This window comes from Choloepus didactylus, chromosome 5 (genome assembly GCF_015220235.1).
Source record: "Choloepus didactylus isolate mChoDid1 chromosome 5, mChoDid1.pri, whole genome shotgun sequence".
Classification (NCBI taxonomy): Eukaryota; Metazoa; Chordata; class Mammalia; order Pilosa; family Megalonychidae; genus Choloepus; species Choloepus didactylus.
The window spans coordinates 33,780,908-33,806,835 of record NC_051311.1 but is presented as its reverse complement, the minus strand read 5'-3'; the positions used below and the strand labels follow the sequence as shown (position 1 = coordinate 33,806,835).

Genomic DNA, 25,928 nt, shown 5'->3' with positions numbered 1-25,928 from the left:
TGACTGTGATTGACAGTACAAATATAAAAACTTTCCTCCATGAACTGGAACAAATGTCTGAAACTATTACAAGGAGTTAATAGAGTGGTATATGGGAAAAACGCACCTACTGCAAACTATGGACTATAGTTAACAGAGGATGGATTAGAAAAGTCATATGGAAAGATGCAACAGAGTTGATATGTTCTAACTCTCAAATTGGGTGCTGAGGGAGAACCTAAGATGGAAGCTAGGTGAGACAGGGTAAAAAAACACCTCTGTGAAAAATACTAGATAAAAACCAGAAGGTGACCCAGAACACCAGTTCCAGAGTAGCACCAGCCAGACAAGTTCTGCTAAATCTACAGGGACCATGCATTTGGTGAAACCAGGAGTCTGCATTCGGAAACGAGTGAGTGAGTTGGCTGAAAGTCCCTCGGCCATGCTGCAGTGTGGGGAAATGGTGGGTTGGCGTTTGGAGACGGACTAGTTCTTTAAAAAACAAAAAAAAGCCTGGGGGCAGCTGCAGATACAACGGGGAGAGCCGCGCAGTGAAGCATGGTGGGAGCGGGCTGGGCTAATGCCTCAGTGTCTGGCATGGAGGATACCCCTTCGCACACCCGCTGCTGATTGTCTCAGCCCCAGGGAAGCAAAGGGGAACTGAAGGGAGAAAGGACTGCAAGACTTGCAGCCATCTCCCTGGTGGACAGGGAACACTCCTGCCCGGGGCCAGGCCTGCAGCCCAGAGTCGCCCCAGGAAGCCCAGTGTGATGGGGAGTCTTTCCCGCAGCACCTTGCACATGCCACAGTGTCGGCCGTGGACAGTGGCCTTTAATACACCCACGGCTGATTGTCCCGGAGGTGGGAGGGTGGTGCTGTGTGAAAAGGGGGATGTTAACGCGTCCCATTCAACTATCTCTGAAGCAGGCTGGAACGCCCCTGCGTGGCCCAGCATCCCAGGGCTTCCGTGAGGCCAGCGCACACTTGTGACGTGGCACGGCCCTCCCTTCCTCAGCAGAGGTCCTGGAAGAGCACAGCAGGGGAGGGGGAACTGCTCAGAAATCCCAGGGAACCTACGCCAATACCAAGGACTTGTGGGTCAGTGGCAGAGACAATCTGTGGCAAGACTGAAATGAAGGCTTAGACTCTTGCAACAGCCTTAAATCTCCAGGAACACCTAGGAGGTTTGATTATTAAAGCTGCCCTTCCTCCCTAACCACTCAGACACACGCCCCTCATTGAGGGTGGACAGCACCGACAACACACCCAAATTAAGTGCACCAATTGGACCCCACAAGAGTCAGATCCCCACAAACCACAAAGACAAAGTTGGGGAGAACTGACTTGAGGGGAATAGGTGACTCACGGACGCCATCTGCTGGTTAGATAGAGAAAGTGTACACCACCAAGCTGCAGTTCTGACAAATTAGAGATCAAGTAAAGCAAATGCCAAGAGACCAAAAACAACATAAAATCTTAAAGCATATGATAAAACTAGATGCTATGGAGAACCCAAACCCAAACACCCAAATCAAAAGATCAGAAGAGACACAGTATTTGGCGCAATTAATCAAAGGACTAAAGTCAAACAACGAGAGCATGGCACAGGATATAAAGGACATGACGAAGAGCATGGCACAGGATATAAAAGACATAAAGAAGACCCTAGAAGAGCATAAAGAAGAAATTGCAAAAGTAAATTAAAAAATGGAAGATCTTATGGAAATAAGAGAAACTGTTGGCCAAATTAAAAAGACTCTGGATACTCATAATACAAGATTAGAGGAAGTTGAACAACAACTCAGCCTCCTTGAGGACCACAGAACAGAAAATGAAAGAACAAAAGAAAGAATGGGGAAAAAAATTGAAAAAATTAAAATGGGTCTCAGGGATATGATAGATAAAATAAAACGTCCAAATTTAAGACTCATTTGTGTCCCAGAAAGGGAAGAGGAGGGTAAAGGTCTAGAAAGAGTATTCAAAGAAATTGTTGGGGAAAACTTCCCAAACCTTCTACACAATATAAATACACAAAGCATAAATGCCCAGCGAACTCCAAATAGAATAAATCCCAATAAACCCACTCCAAGACATATTCTGATCAGACTGTCAAATACTGAAGAGAAGGAACAAGTTCTCAAAGCAGCAAGAGAAAAGCAATTCACCACATACAAAGGAAACAACATAAGACTAAGTAGTGACTACTCAGCGGCCACTATGGAGGCGAGAAGGCAGTGGCATGACATATTTAAAATTCTGAGAGAGAAAAATTTCCAACCAAGAATACTTTATCCAGCAAAACTCTCCTTCAAATTTGAGGGAGAGCTTAAATTTTTTCATAGACAGACAAATGCTGAGAGAGTTTGCTAATAAAAGACCTGCCCTACTTCAGTTACTAAAGAGAGCCCTACCGACAGAGAAACAAAGAAAGGAGAGAGAGACGTAGAAAATTTTAACAGACATTTATAGAATATTACATCTCAGGGCACCGGGACACACATTCTTCTCTAGTGATCACAGATCTTTCTCCAGAATGGGCCGTATGCTGGGACATAAAAAACAAGCCTCAATAAATTAAAAAAAAAAAATGAATTTGTTCAAAGCACATTTTCTGACCACAGTGGAATACAAATAGAAGTCAATAACCATCAGAGACTTGGAGAATTCACAAACACCTGGAGGATAAAAATGAGGGGAAGATAAAAACATTCCCAGATAATCAAAAGCTGAGGGATTTCATCACCAGTAATCAGTCCTATAAGAAATGCTAAAGAGAATTGAGCAGGCTGAAAGGAAGGGACTCTAAACAATTGACTGAAACTACATGAAGAAATAGAGATTTCCAGTGAAGATCACATGATAAATATAAATACCAATACTACTGTATTTTTGAGTTATAACTCCACTATTTACTTCCCACAGGATCTAAAATACATAAACTATAATGATAAATCAGTGGTTTTGGACTCAATGTAAAATATGTAATTTTTGACAAGAACTACATAAAGGTGGGGGAATGATGGAGTATAGGAACAGTTTATGTGTCATATTGAAGTTAAGTTGATATCAAAGAAAAACAAGATGTAGATTTAAGATGTTAAATTTAAGCCCCATGGTAAACACAAAGAAAGTATCAGAGACTATGACCATAGAGATGAAAAGTAGAGTAGGGGTTCTGAGAAGTGGGGGAAGGGGCAATGGGGAGTTGAGAATTGAGTGTAGGGTTTCTGTTTGGGGAAGGGAAACTTCTAGAAATGGATGGTGGGAAGGTGACAGCATTGCAACATTCTAAATGTGATTAATCCCAGTAATGGAATGCTAGGGAGGGGGTGAAATGGGAAGATTTAGGCTATATATATGTTTCCACAATTGAAAAAAAAAAATGTCTAAATAGGTGACAATTAAATGCAAAGGATGATCCTGGACGGGATCTGAGGATAGAGGAGAGGAGGCTCAGAGGGACACAGATGGGACACAGATGGGACACACACACACACAAAAAGGCCATATAGAATGTAAGCTTTGTATCAATGTTGAATTTTTTGAACTTCTTAGCTGCGCTTAATGAGATTGCATAAAAGAATGTTCTTGTCCATGGGAAGGGTATATGTGAATTATATTGTTTGTTCAAAGATGTGTGAAGCTTGCTCTCGTATGTTCAGAGGACAGAGCAATAGATAATGGATGATAGATAGGGAGGGAGGGAGGGAGGAAGAGAGGGAGGGAAAGAAAGAAATGGTGGTGTGACAGGATGTTAAAGATGGTAGATCAGGGTATTGGGGGAGGGGGGTTTGGGTATGCTGGAGTTCTATGTATGGGGTTTGTACTGTTTTTGCAACTCTTCCTGTAAGATTGAATTTATTTCAAAATAAAATTTATTAAATTAAAAAAAAAAGTTGTGTGCTGGGTTCATGGATTTCCCTTTATAATGTAAATACACTATTTTATGCACATCAAATATTGTGACTTTTAAGAAATTATTGCATTTCGGTATGATTAATAACGTAGAGGGGGTAACAGCAGAACCCCGGGAACCCTGAGGGGAATCAATGGTAATCAGTCTTCATCTATGGAATGCAGATTTTATTTGTAGAAATTTGCTCATATTGAAAACCAGGAAATAAGAGAGAGTAATAAAACTAAATGGTAGTCATTTTTTTTTTTTTTCACATATCTTATGCAACTGATAAACTGACTTTTCGTGCTTTCCAAAAATGAAATTCTAGAATTCATTGTAGGAGAGCAACTTCACTGAAATGATTGAATAGGTTCCCAAGGTGACTGCATTTAATGGAAGATAGCATATCTACTCAGAAGAAGAGAGAGGAAGAAAAGTGACTCGTTTTATTTGTACACAAAAGAGTTACCAGGAATACAAATGAAAACTGTTTCATCTAAACTTCTGTTAGTAACTTCACCACCTGAACTTTTGCATGAAATTTATTTAATGTATAAAATGGATTAATTTAAGGCCTTGTAGATAGTGAGAATTTTATTGTGTTAGTACATTTTAGTCTTCCTCACAAAAGCAAGACATACTTGAAGTGCAGTAACTTTGCTCTTGAATTAATTCAGTCTGCACAATGTTATTCATCATCAGCTCTTATAGCGTGAAATACCCTCACCTCCAAACTGGTCCAGTGCTACCACTTTCACTCAGAAGGATAGTGTCATTTCCTTCTCTCCACTGTGTACGCCATCAAAGAGGACTTCTTCCTTTCCCCTCGCCTCCCATCCAATAATTCTGTCAGAAACTTCGTTTCTTTAACAGTATGTGAATAGTTTTCATTTATATTATTCCTGGTAGTACTTTAATGCACAAATCAAATAAGTCATATTTTTTTTAAAGTCAGCGCGATATGTGTGTACATACATGCCTACATATATATGTATGTTTAATGAATGCTATTTAATGTATTTCTATAATTCTCTATGTGGATAATTGAAACCTTAGTTGATTATACAAAGGGCCAGTGTTCCCATGGATATGATGCATAGATACAACATTTTTCATGATAGTGAAGCTGCCAAAGCTTTCAGCAGTTGTAAGGGGAACTTGTAGACAAATGATACCAAGTTTTATGGGATTTGTGTCTAAGTATTGTATATTTTGCATGTGTACATATACAGATTTCATCCCCAGGTTTCAGGTATAAGAAATACACTGCCAATTGTATTCCACCTTTTATGGTAGTAGATTTCTTGATGGCATTACTGTGCACCCTACCCAAGAAAATTCTACCTTGTTCCAAAGATTTTATGGGTGTATGTGCTTGTGCTTTGTGCTTGTTATGTAAGTGTTTAAAGTAGGAGAAAAATTTCAGACTGAAGCTACATGAGGTTATATTAAGAGAAGCTGGACGTATTTCACCACCTTTAAAAGGACAAGGCCCCTTTAACAAAAAGGAGACATTATTTCAGAACTAGTCAATTCATTTTATGCAAGTGTCCACCAGAAGCCTATATAAGTTCCTTGATGTTTCATGCCTCTTTTTTTTTTTAATTCTTCTCCTACAGATAAAGAATTCATCTACAGAGAACAGAAAGGAAATGTGATACTACGAAACGTTGAAACAAATATTTCTACAGTGTTAATAGAAGGCAAAAAAATTGTAAGTACTTTCTTTAATGACCAGGATAATTTCAGTTTTCTCTCCTGCAAGTCAATAAAGCAGAAAATGACTTTTGATTTCAACTTTAAGTATAGCCAAGCAGAAGCAATAAATGTGTAATACTACAGGCTAAGCGACTAAAGATAATGTGGAATTGAAACCACATTAATTTAATAAAATGAAAGCACAGTTTCTTTCAGTGTATAGGAAATTTCTCTGCAGGTGTTGGAAACAAGTGTTGCATATCATACATAATTGAAAGATAAATTCCTAAGGCTTTTACACATTTACAGAACAACTGCAGTAATGCATATAGAACACTACAAAAGCACTTGCTCAATCTCGTTAAAAAAAAAAATCCTTATCTTCACACGCACAGGGAATATTAACTCAGGCACTGTACTATGCCTACCTTCTATGCCTACTGTACTATGACATTAAGTGAAGTTTATGCTTGAAACAAGTACTGAGTCAATCTGAATGCTGTAGCTTTGTATTCTGGGAAAACTTGTCTTTCCAAAGAATTAAGTTAACATTAACATTTTGGCTTTATGTACATTTTTAGATATTTACTAAAAATATTATGTATCAAAAATCAACTTAAAGAGACAACTTTTTTTATAATATGTTCAGATTTATTATTAGAAGAATTAAACCTTCAACTTTAAAGAGTTGATCATTTTCTTGTTGGATAAACTGGAGAAATCAAAAGGAGAAACTAAGGCTAAATCTATTTTAAAAAGAAAGAGTTGAAATAGGCCGTGAATTCCCAATCAGAACTATCATAACATGGCTCTGGTATGAATCAGAAAAATAAGAACCTAGAATCTGGGGATTAGAGGAGACCTTAGGAAAAAAAATTAGTTTCCTGGTTTTACAGATAAGATCCGAGCCCGGAGGGTTTGTGAATGAGCTTTTCGGAGTCCTGCAGCTCACTGGGGATAGGATGAGAATTCAGGCTGTGTCCACAGCTCAACTCACAATTCCCCGGAAGCCTCTATCCTGGGGAAGAGAAAAGATGGCTTCATCTTCATACCACACCATCACAGCACTCATAGAAATGTTGCTCTACCTTCATTGAGGTTTAGTCTTAAATGGATTCTGCCCTTTACATAGACTGTTTGCAGATGCAAGAAAGGCATAATGATGGTGAATTATGGTATAGTACCCAAAATGATAGCTCTATGAATTAAATAGCATTCTGCAAAGCAAGACTTTTAAAGAATGAATGTGCTTGTTTTTTACATTAAAAAATCCAATTTTTGGTAGAATTAGTCTCCTAAGAATCTGATTCAACCCACTTAGAAGTGCTAAATTTGCAGAAATGGTTTTCTAATATTAATTGAGACGAGAAAATGATCAGACTGATGCTGAGTGTAACTACATTTTAATGTCAGAATGTTATCAATATTTCCTGAGAGGATGTCAGTTTAGTAAAAGCAGCGTGCTGTACATGCAGCTGCACTTAGTAATGGAATACAAGAATATGAACTGCCTTCTCTTTCTAAAATCAATAGCTTGTGAAGTTCATATATTTTAACTGAAGTTGTTTTAGCCAGGTAATAAGATAACTTCAGAAACCACCTTAGGTAAAGAAAAAAAAAAAAAAAAAGAAATCCGAATCTCACAAATTGACTGGCTTATTCTATATAATGCAGTATTTTTCTTCTTAAAATGCCATTTATTCATTCATTTTACAGTCTTTATTGAGCACCAAATGTGTACAGCCTGATCGATACTATTGATGATTGTGCCTAGTTTATTCTTGTCTCAAAGCTACATTAAAATGCTGCTATAAACAGACCTTAAAATAAGGAAAATGAGGAAATGTCATTTATGAGCCTGCATCATAATTTAGAATGTAGGAACTCTGGATTTAAGTACTGTTGAGCTGGTTAGTTATTTAACCTCCTTGTACCTCAATTGTTTCAGCTCTAACTAAAACTAATATTTTTTCTATCAGCCTAAAATATGGGTCTTCTGTGAGGTCCCTAAATAAAATATTGTATGCTCTCTGTTTACATGAACATACAATACTGCATGCTTAATACTTAACAATACTCTGCGAGTATTAAGAAAGGGGATCATGATGTCATGAAGGGACATGATGTCATGAAATCTGTAAGATCACCTGCAACTTTGAGATTGACAGTTGAATGTAAAGTCTGGGGAACACAGGGCAGTAGCTCTGCAGCATTCTGTTCCCTTACCTTCCTGGTGGTTACCATGCAGTCTCTTTGTACTTGAATGCAAAGAACTATGAGACTGTTTAAATGATAAAAACAAACTGAGGAAAAGATTGTGCAACGTGTGAGGCCAACTATAAGTTTTATGTTGACCCATAAAACAACCTGAAACTAGTTAAGAAATGATAACAAAGCAGTGAATTCTGTGGTCAGAATTTCTAAATGTGTCCTCACCCCTTGACCTTTAACTTCATTCTCCTCTTCCCCAGCCACTAAAATTATTGATAGGCATGGTTGCATTAAGGTAGCTATGCCTATTTCACTGCAATTTCTTCCTGACTCCCTGCCTTACCATAATCAGTTCTTGCCTGGAATGGATTGGTGAAAGGGGATGCAAATGAATGCAAACACTACACCAGCTAATCCAACAGAAAAGCTTTACAATAATTGATGATTATGCAAATGCAGAACTTATGCTAAGTGCTGTACTCACCCTGCCTCCCCCAAACAACTTCCTTTGACCAAAAGTTTATTTCAGTTGTCCTTTATCCTATGCCCAAATGGTAGAAATCAGATCATGAAATATTTCAGGACAACTTAAATTGTGAGGTCATGCATACATTTAACTTTCTATGGTAATTACATCATATGCTTTTTTTACATTATTTTGTGTTTTATGTTTTTTTTTTCAGACCCTATTATCTGATGCTATATAATATTTGACGGTATGTAGGAATTGATTTTAGGAAACATTTTTCAAGTGGATTGGGCCCATTTTCCTATTTTTAATATTTTCCAAGGGTTCTTTAAGTTTTCTATCAAGAATGAACTATGTAAAAGAATGGTTGCAAAAGTCACAGGTGTGTTATCTCTGGAAGTGCTCTCCTTGACTGTAAAGTCTTCTGCTAAGTTACAAAGCTCCTTGGAAACAGGACCTTTTTTTAATCCAAAATTTTTTTTTAATTCAAAAATTTTTAATGCAATTTTATTCAGGTAGATTCACACAGCATAGAAACCATCTGAAGTATACAATCACTGGTTCACAGTATAATCACATAGTTGTGCATACAGATGCAAACTTAGAACATTTTTATTACTCCAGAAAAGAAATAAAAATTAAAAAGGACACCCTAATCCTCCCATACGCCTTATCCTCCCATATTATTGACCCATAGTGTAGGTGTGTTTCATTTGTTTCTACTGATGAAAGAATATTAAAATATTACTGTTGACTATAGTCTGAAGTTTGCAATAGGTTCATTTTTTTCCCATATACCCTCTATTATTAACTCCTTTTAATAGTTTTGTACATCTGCTCTAGTTCATGAAAGAACTTGTTTATATTTGTACAGTTAATCATGGACATTATCCACCACACGATTCATTGTGTTATACATTCCCATTTTTTAACCTCCAACTTTCCTTCTGGTGACATACGTGACTCTAAACTTCTCCTTTCCACCACACTCATGCACCATTCAGCCCTGTTAATTATTCTCGTAATAATGTGCTACTCTCATCTCTGACCATTTCCAAATGTTAAAGTTCACCCTAGTTAAACATTTTGCACATACTAAGCAATCACTCCCCATTCTTTAGCCTCATTCTATATCTTGGTGTGCTGGTTTGGATATATGATGTCCCCCAGAAAAAAGCCATGTTCTTTAATGCAATCTTTTGGGGGTAGACTGATTAATCTGTTGATCTGGGAAAGGTTTGATTAAATTATTTCCATGAAGATGTGTATCCTGCCCATTCAGGGAGGGTCTTAATTAAATAACTGGAGTCATATAAGAGAGCTCACAGACAGAAGGACCTCAGAGCAGCTGAGAGAGACTTTTGGAGAGATGCTTGCTGATGCTTTGAGATGCTTGGAGACGTTTGGAGATGCTAGCCCAGAGTTTGCTCTGGAGAAACTAAGAGAGGACCCCAATGCTTAGATGCAAGAAGCTGAGAGAGACAAGCCCAGAGACATTTTGGGGAAAGCCATTTTGAAATGCAACCTGGGAGCAAAGGACCAGCAGACTCCAGCCACATGCCTTCCCAGCTGACAGAGGTGTCCCAGATGCCATCACCCATTCTTCAGTGAAGGTATCCTAGTGTTGATGCCTTAGTTTGGAAACGTTTATGGACTTAGAACTGAAAATTTGTACCCAAATATATCTCTTTTATAAAAGCCAATCCATTTCTGGTATTTTGTGTAATGGCAGCATTAGCAAACCGGAACATCTGGTAACCCAAATTCTAAATTTTATGTCTATGAGTTTACATATTATAATTTTTAGTTCATATCAGTAAGATAATACAATATTTGTCCTTTTGTGTCTAACTTATTTCACTTAACGTAATGTCCTCAAGGTTCATCCATGTTGTTGCATGCTTCAGGACATCATTCCTTCTTACTGCTGAATAATATTCCATCATAGGTATATACCACATTTGGTTTATTCATTTGTCAGTTGATGGACAATTGGGTTGTTTCCGTCTTTTGGCAGTTGTGAATAATACTGCTAAGAACATCAGGGTGCAAATGTCTGTTCCTCTTCTTGCTTTCAGATCTTCTGGCTATATCCCAAGTAGCAGGATTGCCAACTCATAAGGCAACCCTAACCCTAACCCTAACCCTAACTTAGCTTCCTGAGGAACCACCAAACCACAAAACCATCCTCCACAATGGCTGTACCACTGGCAATGAATAAGTGCTTCAATTTCTTCACATCCTCTGCCAACACTTGTAGTGGCCTGTTGGTTTAATAGCGGCCATTCTATTAGGTGTGAGATGATATCTCATTGTGGTTTTGATTTGCATTACCCTAATAGCTAGTGAAGCTGAGCATCTTTTCATGTGCCGCTTAGCCATCTATATTTCCTCTCTTTGGAGAAAAGTCTATTCATGTCTTTTGCCCATTTTTAAATTGGGTTGTTTGTCTTTTCATTGTTGAGTTGTCAGATTTCTTTATATATACTGGATATCAAACCCTTATCACATATGTGGTTTCCAAATATTTTCTCCCTTTGAGTCAGTTGCCCTTTCTCCCTTTTAGCAAAGTCCTTTGAAGCATTGAAATATTCAATTTTGGGGAGTTCCCATTATCTATTTTTTCTTTTGTTGCTTGTGTTTTGGATGTAATTCTAAGAAACTACCTCTAGAGAGAAACTAAGATGGCGGCTAGGTGATACAGGGCAAAAAAACACCTCCATGAAAAATACTAGATAAAAGCCAGAAAGTGACCCAGAACACCAGTTCCAACGATGCACCAGCCGGACAAGGTCTGCTAAATCCACAGAGACTGTGCATTTGGTGAAACCAGGAATCTGCATTCTGAAACGAGTGAGTGAGCTGGCTGAAAGTCTGGTGGCCATGCTGCAGTGTGGGAAAACTGTGGGATGGTGTTTGGAGACGGATTAGTTCTTTTAAAAAAAAAACAAAAAAAACCTGGGAGCGGCTGCAGTTATGACAGTGAGAACCGCGCAGTAAAGCCCGGCAGGAGCAGGCTGTGTCAACATCTCAGTGTCTGGCATGGAGGATAGCCTGCTGCTGATTGTCTCAGGGCCAGGGGTGCAGAGGGGAGCCAAAAGGAGAAAGAAACCGCACCCCTTGCAGCCATCTCCCTGGTGGCCTGGGGACGCTCCTGCCTGGAGCCGGACCCATAGCCCAGCGCTGCGCCAAGAAATCTACTGCGACAGGGAGTGTTTCCTGCAGCACCGCGCACATGCCACAATATCGGCCATGGACAGTGGCCTTTAGTGCACCCACAGCACTAATTGTCCCAGAGCTGGGAAGGCAGAGCTGTGCGAAAAGCGAGAAATTAGCACGCCCCATTCAACCATCTTTAAAGCAGGCTGGAAACACCCCTGCACGGCCCAGTGGCCCAGAGCTTCCCTGGAGGCTGGTGCTCACTTGTGACGTGACACAGCCTTCCCTCAGCAGAGGTCCTGGAAGAGCACAGCTGAGAAGGGGGACCTGCTTGGAAATCCCAGGGACCCTATGCCAATACCAAGGACTTGTGGGTCAGTGGCAGAGACAGTCTGTGACAAGACTGAAATGAAGGCTTAGACTCTTGTAACAGCCTTAAATCTCTGGGAACACCTGGGAGGTTTGATTACTAAAGCTGCCCTGCCTTCCTAACCACCCAGACACATGCTCCACATTCAGGGTGGACAGCACCAACAACACACCCAAACTTAGTGCACCAATTGAACCCCACAAGAATCAGATCCCCACAAACCACAAAGACAAAGTTGGGGAGAACTGACTTGAGGGGAATAGGTGACTCGCAGACACCGTCTGCTGGTTAGTTAGAGAAACTGTATGCCACCAAGCTGTAGATCTGACAAATTAGAGATTGGTATTTTTTATAACCTGAAAGAATCCATCAAGTAAAGCAAATGCCAAGAGGCCAAAAACAACAGAAAATCTTAAAGCATATGATAAAACCAGACAATATGGAGAATCCAAACCAAAACACACAAATCAAAAGATCAGAAGAGACACACAATTAATCAAAGAACTAAAGAAAAACAACGAGAGCATGGCACAGGATATAAAGGACATGAAGTAGAGCATGGCTCAGGATATAAAGGTCATAAAGAAGACCCGAGAAGAGCATAAAGAAGAGATTACAAGAGTAAATAAAAAAACAGAAGATCATATGGAAATAAAAGAGACTGTTGGCCAAGTTAAAAAGACTCTGGATATTCATAATACAAGATTAGAGGAAGTTGAACAATGCCTCAGCCTCCTCGAGGACCACAGAATGGAAAATGAAAGAACCAAAGAAAGAATGGAGAAAGAAATTGAAAAAATAGCAGTGGATCTCAGTGATATGATAGATAAAATAAAACATCCAAATTTAAGACTCATTGGTGTCCCAGAAGAGGAAGAGAAAGGTAAAGGTCTAGAAAGACTATTCAAAGAAATTGTTGGGGAAAACTTCCCAAACCTTCTACACAATATAAATACACAAAGCATGAATGCCCAGTGAACTCCAAATAGAATATATCCAAATAAACCCACTCCAAGACATATTCTGATCAGACTGTCAAATACGGAAGAAAAGAAGAAAGTTCTGAAAGAAGCAAGAGAAAAGCAATTCACCACAAACAAAGGAAATAACATAAGACTAAGTAGTGACAACTCAGTGGCCACCATGGAGGTGAGAAGGCAGTGGCATGACATATTTAAAATTCTGAGAGAGAAAAATTTCCAACCAAGAATACTTTATCCAGCAAAACTCTCCTTCAAAGTTGGGGGAGAGCTTAAATTTTTCACAGACAAACAAATGCTGAGAGATTTTGCTAATAAAAGACCTGCCCTACTTCAGATACTAAAGGGAGCTGTATCAACAGAGAAACAAAGAAAGGAGAGAGAGAGAGAGAGAGAAATTTAACACACATATATAGAACATTACATCCCAGGTTCACCGGGACACACATTCTTCTCTAGTGATCATGGATCTTTCTCCAGAAGGGACCGTATGCTGGGAAATAAAACAAGCCTCAATAAATTAAAAAAAAAAAAAATGAATTTGTTCAAAGCACATTCTCTGACCACAATGGAATACAAATAGAAGTCAATAACCATCAGAGACTTGGAGAATTCACAAACACCTGGAGGGTAAAAATGAGGGGGAGATAAAAACATTCCCAGATAATCAAAAGCTGAGGGACTTCATCACCAGTAGATCAGTCCTATAAGAAATGCTAAAGGGAATTGTGCAGGCTGAAAGGAAGGGACTCTAAACAATTGACTGAAACTGCATGAAGAAATAAAGGGTACCACTAAAGATCACATGGTAAATATAAATACCAATACTACTGTATTTTTGATTTATAACTTCACTATTTACTTCATACAGGATCTAAAATACATAAACTATAATGATAAATCAGTGGTTTTGGACTCAATGTAAAATATTTAATTTTTGACAAGAACTACATAAAGGTGGGTGTGCCAGTTTGAATATATTGTGTCCCCCAAACGCCATTATCTTTGATGTAATCTTGTGTGGGCAGATGTTATCAGTGTTGATTAGATTGTAATTCTTTGAGTGTTTCTTTGGAATGTGCCCCACCCAGCTGTGGGTGATGACTCTGATTGGATAATTTCCATAGCGGTGTTGCTCCTCCCATTCAGGGTGGGTCCAAGTTGATCAGTGGAGCCATATAAATGAGCTGACATAACAGAAGGAACTCAGTGCAGCTGTGAGTGATGTTTTCAAGAGGAGCTACAGCCAAGAGGGACACTTTGAAGAAAGCACAGGAGTTGCAGATGAGAGATATTTTGAAGACGGCTGTTGAAAGCAGACTCTTGCTCCAGGGAAGCTAAGAGAGGACAAATACCCCAAGTGCAACTAAGAGTGACATTTTTGAGGAACTGTAGCCTAGAGAGAAACATCCTGGGAGAAAGCCATTTTGAAACCAGAACTTTGGAGCAGACGCCAGCCACAGGCCTTCCCAGCTAACAGAGGTTTTCTGGACACCATTGGCCATCCTCCAGTGAAGGTTCCCGATTGCTGATGTGTTACCTTGGACACTTTATGGCCTTAAGACTGTAACTGTGTAACCAAATAAACCCCCTTTTATAAAAGCCAATCCATCTCTGGTGTTTTGCATTCCAGCAGCATTAGCAAACTAGAACAGTGGGGTAATGGAGGAGTATAGGAACATAGTTTATGTGTCCTATTGAAGTTAAGTTGGTATCAAAGAAAAACAAGATTGTTATAGATTTAAGAGGTTAAATTTAAGTCCCACAGTAAACACAAAGAAAGTGTCAGAGAATATGACCATAGAGATGAAAAGTAGAGTAGGGGTTCTGAGAAGTGGGGGAAGGGGCAATGGGGAGTTAAGAAATGAGTGTAGGGTTTGTTTGGGGTGAAGGGAAATTTCTAGTAATGGATGGTGGGAAGGTGATAGCTTTGCCAACATTCTAAATGTGATTAATCCCACTAATGGAATGCTAGGGAGGGGTCAGAATGGGAAGATTTAGGCTATATGTATGTTTCCACAATTGAAAAAAACAAACAAAAAAACAAAAAAATACAGTCTAAATAGATGACAATTAAATGCCAGAGATGATCCTGCATGGGATCTGAGGATGGAGGAGAGGAGGCTCAAAGGTACACAGATGGGACATAAGAAAAAAAAAAAAAAAAGGAAATATAGAATGTAAGCTTTGTATCAATGTTGAATTTCTTGAACTTCTTAGCTGTGCTTAATGGGATTGCATAAAAGAATGTTCTCATTCATGGGAAATGTATATGTGAATTATATTGTGTGTGCAAGGATGTGTGCAGCTTGCTCTCATATGTTCAGAAGACAGAGCAATAGATGATGGACAATAGGGAGGGAGGGATGGAGGAAAAGAAAGAAATGGTGGTGTGACAGGATGTTAAAGTTGGTGGATCGGGGTATCATGGGAGGGGGGTTGGGGTATGCTGGAGTTCTGTGTATGGGGTTTGTATTGTTTTTGCAACTGTTCCTGTAAGTTTGAATTTATTTCAAAATTTTTTAAAAAAAAGAAAGAAAAGAAACTACATCTATCACTGAATCTTGAAGCTGTTTTCCTACGTTTTTCTTCTAGGACTTTTATGGCACTGGTTCTTATATTTAGTCTTTGATCCATTTTGAGTTAATTTTGAATAGGTTGTGAGATAGGGGTCCTCTTTCATTCTTTTGGTTATGGATATCCAGTTCTCCCAACACCATTTATTAAAAAGACTGTTCTATCCCAGTTGAGTGGTAGTTTGGTTTGAATCTGTTATGTACCCCAGACTATGTTCTTTAATCCAGTTGTGTAGGGGCAGACCTATTGTGGCTGGGCCTTTTGATTAGATGATTTCCATGGAGATGTGTTCCTGCCCTTTCAAGGTGGGTCTTAATTAGTTTACTGGCGTATTCTATGAGAGGATAAAAGGCAAAGCCATTTTGAAGAGAGCAGAGAGATGCATAGAGAGAAAACACCTGGAGACATTTTGGAGCCAACCATTGAAACCAGAACCAGGAGAGAAGCTAAGAGATGAAATGCAGAATTTGCCCCGGAGAAGCTAAGAGAGGACCCCCAGATGCTTAGAGAGAGAGATGCCCTGGGAGAAACAAGCAAGGATGCACAGGAGCTGAGAGAGAGAAGCTAAGACAGAAGCCCAGAGACATTTTGGAGAAAGCCATGGAAACCAGAAGCTAACCCGGGAGAGGACCAGCAGGCTCTGGCCATGTGCCTTCCCATATGACAGAGGAACCCCAGATGCCATCAGCCTTTCTTCAGAGAAGGTATCATCCTATTGATGCCTTAATTGGGACATTTTCATGGCCTTAGAGCTGTAAATTTGTGAACTAATAAACCTCCATTATGAAAGCCAATCCCTTTCTGGTATTTTATATTTCGGCAGCTTTGGTAAACCAAAACAAGGCTTAGGAGCTTTATCAAAAATCAATAGACCATAGATCTGAGGGTCTAGTTTTGAGCTCTCAAATTGATTTCATTCATCAATATGCCTGTCTTTATGCCAGTACCATGCTGTTTTGACCACTGTGGCTTTATAATATGCTTTAAAGTCAGGAAGTGTGATACCTCCCATTTCATTCTTTTTCAAGATGTTTTTGGCTATTCGAGGTCCCTTACCTTTCCAAATAAAATTGATAAATAGCTTCTCCATTTCTGGAAAGTAGTTGGGATTTTGATTGGTTTTCCATTGAATCTGTAGATCAATTTGTGTAGAATTGACATCTTAACGACATTTGGCCTTCCAGTCAATGAACACAGAATGTTGTTCCCTTTATTCAGGTCTTCTCTGATTTCTTTTAGCAATGTTTTGTAGTTTTCTGTGTACCTGTCCTTTATATCCTTGGTTAGGTTTATTCCCAGACATTTGATTCATTTAGATTATATTGTGAATGGAATTTTTTTTTCTTGATTACATCCTTAATAATCAAGCTTATTACTAGTGTATAGACACACCATTGATTTTTGTGTGTCATATCACACCACTTTGCTGAATTCACTTATTAGCTCAAGTAGCTTTGCTGTTCTTTTTTTCCTGGATTTTATAAATACAGGATCATGTCATCTGAAAATAGTGATGGTTTTATTTCTTCCTTTCTAATTTGGATGCCTTTTATTTCTTTGTCTTGCCTAATTGTACTAGCTAGAACTTATAGCACAATGTTGAATAGCAGTGGTGACAGTGGGCATCCTTGTCTTGTAATCTTAGAGGGAAAGCTTTCAGTCTCTTACCACTGAGTATGATGTTAGCTGTGGGTTTTTCATATATTCCCTTTACCATGTTAACAAAGTGTCCTTCTATTCCTACCTTTTGAAATGTTTTTATCATGAAAGGATGTTGAATTTGTTCAAATGCCTTTTCTGCATCAATTGAGATGATCATGTGGTTTTTCCCCTTTTAATTAGTGTGGTGTATTACATTAATTTATTTTCTTGTTTTGAACCACCCTTGCATACCTGGGATAAAACCTACTTGGTCATGGTGTATAATTCTTTTAATATGCTGTCAGATTCTATTTGCAAGTATTTTGCTGAGAATTTTTGCATCTATATTCATTAGAGAGATTGGTCTAAAGTTTTCTTTTCTTGTAGTTTCCTTATCTGGCTTTGATATTGTGATAATGTTTGCTTCATAGAACAGTTAGGTAGCATTCCCTCTTCAATTTTTTGGAAGTTAGAGGAAGAATCATATTAATTCTTCTTGGAATGCTTGGTAAAACTTGTCTGGTCCTGAACTTTTCTTTTTTGGTAGGTTTTTGATGACTGATTTGATCTCTTTCCTTGTGATTGTTTTGTTGAGGTCTTTTGTTTCTTCTCTAGTTAGTGTAGGTTATTCCTGTAGGTTATTTCTGTGTTGGTAGGAAGTTGTCCATTTCATCTAAGGTGTCTAGCTTGTTGACATACAGTTGTTCACAATACCCACTATGATCTTTTTTATTTCTTCAGGGTCCCTGTTAATGTCTCCACTCTTGTTTCCGATTTTATTTATTTCCAGCTTCTCTTTTTTTTGTCTTTGTCAGTCTAAGTAAAGGTTTGTCAATTTTATTGATCTTTGCAAAGAACCAACTTTTCGTTTTAATGATTCTTTTATTTTTTATTCTCCATTTCATTAATTTCTGCTCTAATCTTTGTTATTTCTGTCCTTCTACTTGCTTTGGGATTAGTTTGCTCTTCCTTCTCCAGTTGCTGCAGTTGTTCAGTTAGGTGTTGATTTTACCTCTTTCTTCCTTTTTGATTTAGGCATTTAAATTAAATTACCCTCTCAGCACTGCCTTTGCTGCATCCCATAAGTTTTGATATGTTGTATTCTCATTTTCATTTGTCTAGAGATATTTCCTGATTTCTCTTGCAATTTCTTCTTTGATCCACTTTTTTTTTTTTTTTAAGAATGAGTTGTTTAACCTCCATACATTTTGTGTATTTTCTGGTTTTCCATTTGTTGTTGATTTCCAGCTTCATTCCATTACAATCAGAGAAAGTACTTGCTATTTTGCAGTCTTTTAAAATTTGTTAAGACCTGTTTTCTGCCCCAACATGTGGGCTATCCTTGAGAATGTTCCATGAATACTTTCAAGAATTTATATCCTGCTGTTTTGGGGATGCAGTGTTCTATATACATCTGTTAGGTCTAATTCAATTATCATATTATTTAGATTCTCTGTCTCTTTATTGATCCTCTGTTTAGCTGTTCTATCTATTGGATAGAGTGGTGGGTTGAAGTCTCCCACTATTATGGTAGAGTCGTTCATTACTCCCTTCAGTTTTGCCAGTGTTTGTCTCATGTACTTTGGGGCACCTTGATTAGGAGCATAGATATTTGTGATTGTCATTTCTTCTTGTTGAATTGCCCCTTTTATTACTATAGTGTCCTTCTTTATGTCTTATAATATTTTTGCATTTAAAGTATATTTTTCTGATATTGGTATAGCTACCCCAGCTTCCTTTTGGTTACTACTTGCATGGAATATCTTTTTCAATCCTTTCACTTTCAACCTATTTGCATGTTTGGTTCTAAGATGAGTCTCTCGTAAACAGCATAAAGAGGGATCATATTGTCTAATCCATTCTGTCAGTCTCTGTCCTTTGGTAAGTTTAATCCATTAAAATACAAAGGTATCACTATAAAGGCAGTTCTTGATTTCACCCTCCTTATTCTTTGGTTTTTATTTTTCAGGTCTATTTCTCTCTCTCTCTCTCTTTTTATCCTTTACGTTACCCTTACTAACATTCTTCAATTCAATATATTCCTCAAGACCTCTCTCTCCTGTCTTTTCTTTTCATTTGGCAGGACTCCCTTTAGTGGTTCTTATAGGGCCAGTCTCATATTAACAAACTCTCAGTTTCTGTTTATCTGTAAATATTTTAAATGCTCCCTCATTTTTTGAAGGACATCTCTGCTGGATAGAGAATTCTTGGCTGGCAATTTCTCTCTTTCAGTGTCTTATCTCATACGACTGCCTTCTTGCATCCATGGTGTCTGAAGAGAAATCAGCACTTAGTCTTATGTGGCTACCCTTTTATGTGGTAAATCACTTTTCTCTTGCTGCTTTCTGAATTTTCTCCTTCTCTTTGGCACTCGACAGTCTGGTTACCATGTGTCTTGGAGTGGTTATATTCGGATTTATTCTGTTTGGAGTATGTTGGTCTTCTTGGATTTGTATATTTATGTCTTTTAAAAGGATTGGGAAATTTTCAGCCATTATTTCCTCAAATATTCTTCCTAGCCCTTTTCCCTTCTCTTCCCCTTCTGGGACCCCCATGATGTGTATATTTGTGCTCTTTGGGTTGTCAATCATTTTCCTGAGACTCTGCTCTAATTTTTCCCCATTTGTTCTTTTGTCTGTTTAAATTTGGTTGACCTGTCTTCTAGCTCGCTGATTCTTCTGCCTCTTCAAATCTGCTGTTGTGTGTCTCCAGTAGACATTTAATTTCATCTACAGTGTTTTTTAATTTCCTTAATATCTATTATTTTTCTCTGTGTTCTTTCAAATTCTTTATGCTCTTCTAGTGTCTTCTTAATACCCCTTTCCTCTTTATATACATTTTCCTTCATTTCTTTGAATTGATTCAGGAGATTTGTTTGCACATCTTTGATTAGTTGTTCCAGATTCTGATTCTCCTCTGACTTTTTAATCTGTTCCTTCTACTGGGCTATTTCTTCTTGCATTTTAGTATGCTGTATGATTTTTTGTTGATATTTGGCCACCTGATTATGTTGGTGGGCCTATTATGAAGATCAGTTTCTCTCTCTTTTCTAGGGTTTAGTTGTTGCCTGGGTTTGTATTAAGGCACTTTGGGTCACCTGTATTTCAGCCAAAACAGGGCCAGGTACCCATGCAGGATTGTAGACCAGCTCCAATGGGCCTGAAATAGTATCTGGAAAGGCTCTGAAAAAGCCTGCAGTTCCCCCTGCACTTTCCAGCCTGCCCAGCACATGGTGCTGTTCAGTGACTTAATCGTCCTCAGAAGATGTTTTTCTCCTGGAGCCCTGGCAATGTCTGACTAAGTGGGGCTGAAACTGCAGGGTTTCTGTGCTCTCACTTTGCTGACCAAAATCTGGTTCATGTGGGGCTGTGTCCCCCACTTTACTAGCAGCAAAGGATTCTTCCAGTTGCCCCAGTTTGCAGCTGTCCCTCAGGCAAGGATTGGGCCTCCAGCTGCTGTTTTCATCAAGGGTGAGAGATGGGCACCAGGATCCAGGACTGGATACATAGTCTCTGTCCACGTTTTCTCAGACTTTTTGTCCCTCACTGACCTGGGCCTTGATGTGTCCTCCCCTGTCCCCCATTTTGATTTGGGTAGCTTCTGCCTGGTTACTTGCTGCTTTTAGGGATGATATTGAGGTTCCCTCTCTGATCCTCCATTTTGGAAATTCCACTTTGCTGTCCTTTTGTGTTCTGCCCTCCTCCACAGCTTATACCTGCTGTGGGTCCCTGTGGGCTTTGGTCTCTGTCTGGATATAAGCGGGTATCTGTTGCAGTGGTGTGAGAGATTTTATAGTCTGTGTCCCTGGTGAGAGGTGGGAAGGGTCCTGGCTGCTGCCTCTGGGCACTTCATAGGCTGGGACTGAGTGAACGGGATGGGAGAGGACTTGCTCTTCTGGGACGGAAGTTTCCTACCTGTTATTTTTGTCTTTTTTTGATTCAGTGTTTATGGGATCCTTCCCAAGTATATACTTTTCTCCAGGTTCTGAATAAGTGAGAATTGTCTTTTTATTTACTGAATCTCTGGCAAGAGGTTTTTCAATAGCTGTTTATGTTGCCATGTTGACGACTTCACTCTTCCTTGACTTACTTTTGTCTCCCCTACAGAACTTAGCACTGTGACCTGCACATACAGATACACAATATTTTATGTGGATAACAAAACAATAGTGACAAGCAGTTTTCCAAAACTACCAGTGTGGCTGAGTGGTTGGAGGGGTGGCGCAACACTACAGCTTAGATCTCCAGCTTTGGGATCTAACTCCCAACGCATGAATCACATTCTGCTCACTAGCGCTATCACCCTGGGCAGATTGTATAAATGCTGTAAACCTCAGTCCCACCCCTCTGCAGTGTTGTAGGGATGAAATGAGAGAATCGATGTAAAATGCTGGAAAGTGGATATATGCCACATGTGCATTCCAGAGTGTCAGGTTGGACTGGAGGGCTTGGGCAGGGCTCAGGGTCCAAGCAGCCAGGCAGGATGAGTGCATGTGATTCTAAGCAGGGGTTTGGATGAGCATGATGAGAAGACGCTGTCAGGATGTGCAGGATGTGAACAAGCCCTATGAGTCTAAGCAATAGTACAAAGATAGAGGAATCTGCACTGTCTTGATTTCAAGCTGCTTCCCTGGCAGGAGTTGGGTCTCAGCTGCTTCCCAGAGTGACACAGGATCTTCAGAAGCTGGTAATTATAGCAACGGACACCCTCTAATTTTCAAAAATAAAGAAAATAAAATAGCTTTCACTCGAGTTACCTGTTTGATATCCAGGGATTCTAGGACATTATATTTCACTCACATTTTAAAAATAAAATACAATAAATGTAAAACTTAACGTTATTTTATTTTTCTGCAGTCCAAGTTGTTTTTATCTGCAATCCCATAGCTTCAAGATTGGTTTTAAGATAGTCTGAATGGAGGAGGGAACAGGTAGGAGTGTATTAGAAGTAAGTCTGGATGCCGGCTCCGGGTGAGGCAGTGGGCCCGGGCTGCAGAGACCCGGAAGCGGCCGTGGGAGGGCGCACTGGCAGAGGCGTGTCCAGGCCACACGTGTGTCTGGAGGCGCTGGGTCTCCAGGTCTGCGCCCCTGGGCCTGGCCGCGGCCCCGCTGACACAAAGCAGCCCCACTGAGACAAGGCGTTCCCGGCCGCCGAGGGCATCCCCGGCCCTTCCCCTTCCGACCCTGACTGGCCTCTTTCCAAGGAGGTTTTTGGTTCCTGTTAGACAACCAAGAGAGCCCCTGCGAAGGGCTGAGGTTTTTGCCCCATGGCGCTGTCTTTGCTAAAACGAGATTTCATCCGAGAATGAGGTCGAGAAGCGCATCTCGGGCAGCTGAAATCCAGCACGAGAGGCGACACATCTTACCGGAGAGCTCCTACTGCTTTACTATAACTTAAGAGCAGAAATTGGAAAGTCCGAGGAAATAGACACATCTTAGGGCTGCTGGGGGCTGCACAATTGACTGACCCTGTGAGTCTGCAGGGAGAATTGGCCTGTTTGACCCAAAACCCCTTGGAGAGAGCAGACTTGAAGGAATATTCTGTGGAAAATCTTGAAGAGAAAGGACCTAGGGATCTTTTAGATGAAGAGCTTTTCTGCTGGCTGATTTTGGAAAAGATGACCAGTGTAATAACTGGGAGTCAGGATTATATTGTGAATCTTGAAGGGGAAGTGTATGAGGACCCAGAACCAGATCTTTCCCTGTGTCAAAAGTGGGGAGAAGCGGCTTCCCATATTTCCAAAAATAATAATAGTGCAATGACTCTTCAAAGTGATGAGTTCAAAAACATGGAAGGTGAAGAATGTTTGTTTTTGAAAGTCCCCAGCCAAATGCCCACACAAGACTCTGGTGAAGTTCTTTAAGAATGAGCCACAGGATTCTCAGGAAAGCAAAAGTGAAGAAAGCACTGAAAGAAAAGTATGTGGGGGGGTGGGGGAGGTCCCATGAACCAGTATTCAGAGAATCTTCAAGTTAACCTTCTTTCTGATGTAACAGAACTGGTTTCTTTATTGTTCAGAGATGAGGCAATTTGCCAGAATGGCCAGGCCCTGTTAAATGATTCCTTTGATTACAACTGTAAAGACGTTTATGGTTGGACATCGCAGTTTGCCAATTCTAGTCATCAGAGAGCTCATACAGATGAGAAACCCTGTAACTGTAATGACTGTGGCAAAATACTTAACACGGGCCCAAATGTCCACCCAGGAGAGAGAACCGACACTGAAGAGAAACTCTCTCAGTGTGGTCAGTGTGGTAAAGATTTCAGTCAGAGCTCAGAACCACTGCTTCATCAGAAAGAGCACACAGAAGACAAACTCTAGCATGAGCAGTGTGGGAAGGGCTTCACAAGGAGGTCAAGTCTTATTCACCAAGCAGCCCATATGGATGAGAAACCTTACAAGTGTGACAAGTGGTGTAAGGGCTTCACAAGAAGCTCAAGTCTGTTCATTCACCATGCAGTCCATACAGGCGAGAAACCCTACAAATGCGCAAGTGTGGGAAGGGCTTTAGTCAGAGCTCCAAACTGCACATCCACCAGCACATCCACAGTGGAGAGAAGCCCTATGAGTGTGGGGAGTGTGGGATGAGCTTCATTCAGCGCTCAAACCTGCACATCCACCAGCGAGTCCACCCAGGAGAGAGGCCCTACAAATGTGGAGAGTGTGGCAAGGGCTTCAGTCAGGGTTCCAATTTTCACATTTATTGGTGCACACACACCGGAGAGAAGCATTATCAGTGCTGTGAGTGTGGGAAGGGCTTCAGCCAGAGCTTAGACCTTTGCATCCACCTGAGAGTCCACACTGGAGAGAAGCTCTATCATTGTGGCGGGTGCAGGATGGGATTTAGCCAGAGTTCCAAACTCCTCATCCATCAGAGAGTGCATAAGGGAGAGACGCCCTGTGAGTGCATCAAGTGTGGGAAGGGCTTCAGCCAGAGCTCCAACTTTCATATCCACCAGCGGGTTCACAGGAAAGACCCTGTTAAATGATGTGAGCCCACTCGGGTCTTTCATCACAGTGCTTGTAATATAAAGACTTAAATATTATCAACATCACTCTTACCTTTATGTTCTATAAAGGAGAAAGATTATGCAGATATAATTTTTCATTTGTTGTAAAAAGTATTTAAATACCAAGCACTTTGTTATGCTATACAATGAATGGATTGTTCTGGTTCCTCAGATAGGTTCAGTGAAGACATCTGAACTCTGTGATTCAGCCAGTGTTATTAGAACTATGTACCCTGCCCAGTATTTTTAGCCACAGAAACATCATATTTGTCCAGGCAGGACATGTTTCCCTTTGTTCACATTCTCTGAAAAATCAGAACCCAGATTTCTCTTCAAAAAAAAAAAAAGAAGTAAGTCTGGCAGCTTGGTCAAGAGAAGGAAAACTGTGTCAGCATTTGCTTGAGATTTTAGATATGTAAAGCTGGAATAGCCTTTGGACATTAAGTCATCCAAAGCCCTCTTTTTTCAGATGAGGAAACCAAAGAGGTCTACAAACAGAACCTCCAGGTCCAAGACTTGAGCTTTAGGATGCTCCTCATTTCACAGGCCATTTCAGAGTAAACCACTTATTGACCTATAATGGTGTGCCAGTTTGAATATATTGTGTCCCTCAAATGCCATTATCTTTGGTGTAATCTTGTGTGGGCAGATGTTATCAGTGTTGATTAGATTGTAATTCTTTGAGTGTTTCTTTGGAATGCGCCCCACCCAGCTGTGAGTGATGACTCTAATTGGATAATTTCCATGGACTGTTGGCCCGCCCATTGGGTGGGCCTTGATCAGTGCAGCCTTATAAATGCACTGACCAGCAGAGGGAACTCAGTGTAGCTGTGAGCGTTATTTTGAAGAGGAGCTACAGCCAAGAAGGACACTGAAGAACGCCCAGAAGCTGAGAGAGGAACTGTAGTTTGAAGACGGCCTTTGAAAGCAGACTCTTGCTCCGGAGAAGCTAAGAGAGGACAAATACCCCAAGTGCAACTAAGTGACATTTTGAGGAGCTACAGCCTAGAGAGGAATGTCCCGGGAGAAAGTCATTTTGAAACCAGAGCTTTGGAGCAGATGCCAGCCACATGCCTTCCCAGCTAATGGAGGTTTTCCAGACACCATTGGCCATCCTCCAGTGAAGGTACCTGATTGCTGATGTGTTACCTTGGACACTTTATGGCCTTAAGACTGTAATTGTGTAACCAAATGAACCTCCTTTTATAAAAGCCAATCCATCTCTGGTGTTTTGCATTCTGGCAGCATTAGCAAACTAGAAAAAATGGTCATATTTAATAAGCCCTTTTTGTTGATAATCTGATTGGTGGCAAGAAGTGGTAAGAATGATAAAGTCATTCAATGTATCATTTAAATTGTATCATTAGATCAGAACCTAAGATGGCGGCTAGGTGAGACAGGGCAAAAAAACACCTCCGTGAAAAATACTAGATAAAAACCAGAAAGTGACCCAGAACACCAGTTTCAGCTATGCACCAGTTGGACAAGGTCTGCTAAAACCACAGGGACCATGCGCTTGGTGAAACCAGGAGTCAGCATTCTGAAATGAGTGAGTATGCCGGCTGAAAGCCCCACGGCTTGCTGCGGTGTGGGGAAACCGGGGGTTGGCGTTTGGAGACGGACTAGTTCTTTAAAAAAAAAACAAAAAACAAAAACCCAGGAGCAGCTGCAGTTATGACAGTGAGAACCACGCAGTGAAGCACGGCAGGAGTGGGCTGTGCCAGCCTCTCGGTGTCTGGCTTGGAGGATAGCCCGCTGCTGATTCCCTCAGGTCCAGGGAGCAGAGGGGAGAGCCAAAAGCAGAAAGAAACCACGCTGCTTGCAGCTGGCTCCCTGGTAGGCTGGAGGCACTCCTGCCCGGGGCTGTACCCACAGCCCAGAGCCACGCCAGGAAACCCAGAGTGACAGGGAGTGCATCCCACGGCAACGCGCACA

The 25,928-nt window shown here is 40.3% G+C and overlaps 1 protein-coding gene across 6 annotated transcripts in view; it reads left to right on the top strand.

Moving 5' to 3' along the window:
* The window catches only part of DPP6 (dipeptidyl peptidase like 6), a 1,366,335-nt gene that overhangs the window by 931,619 nt on the left and 408,788 nt on the right, over positions 1 to 25,928 (top strand). For all 6 annotated transcript variants that reach the window (XM_037835750.1, XM_037835752.1, XM_037835755.1 and 3 more), the window contains one exon: positions 5,497 to 5,591. In XM_037835750.1, coding sequence (XP_037691678.1) covers positions 5,497 to 5,591 — 95 coding nt within the window. The remainder of the gene's footprint in view (positions 1 to 5,496; positions 5,592 to 25,928) is intronic.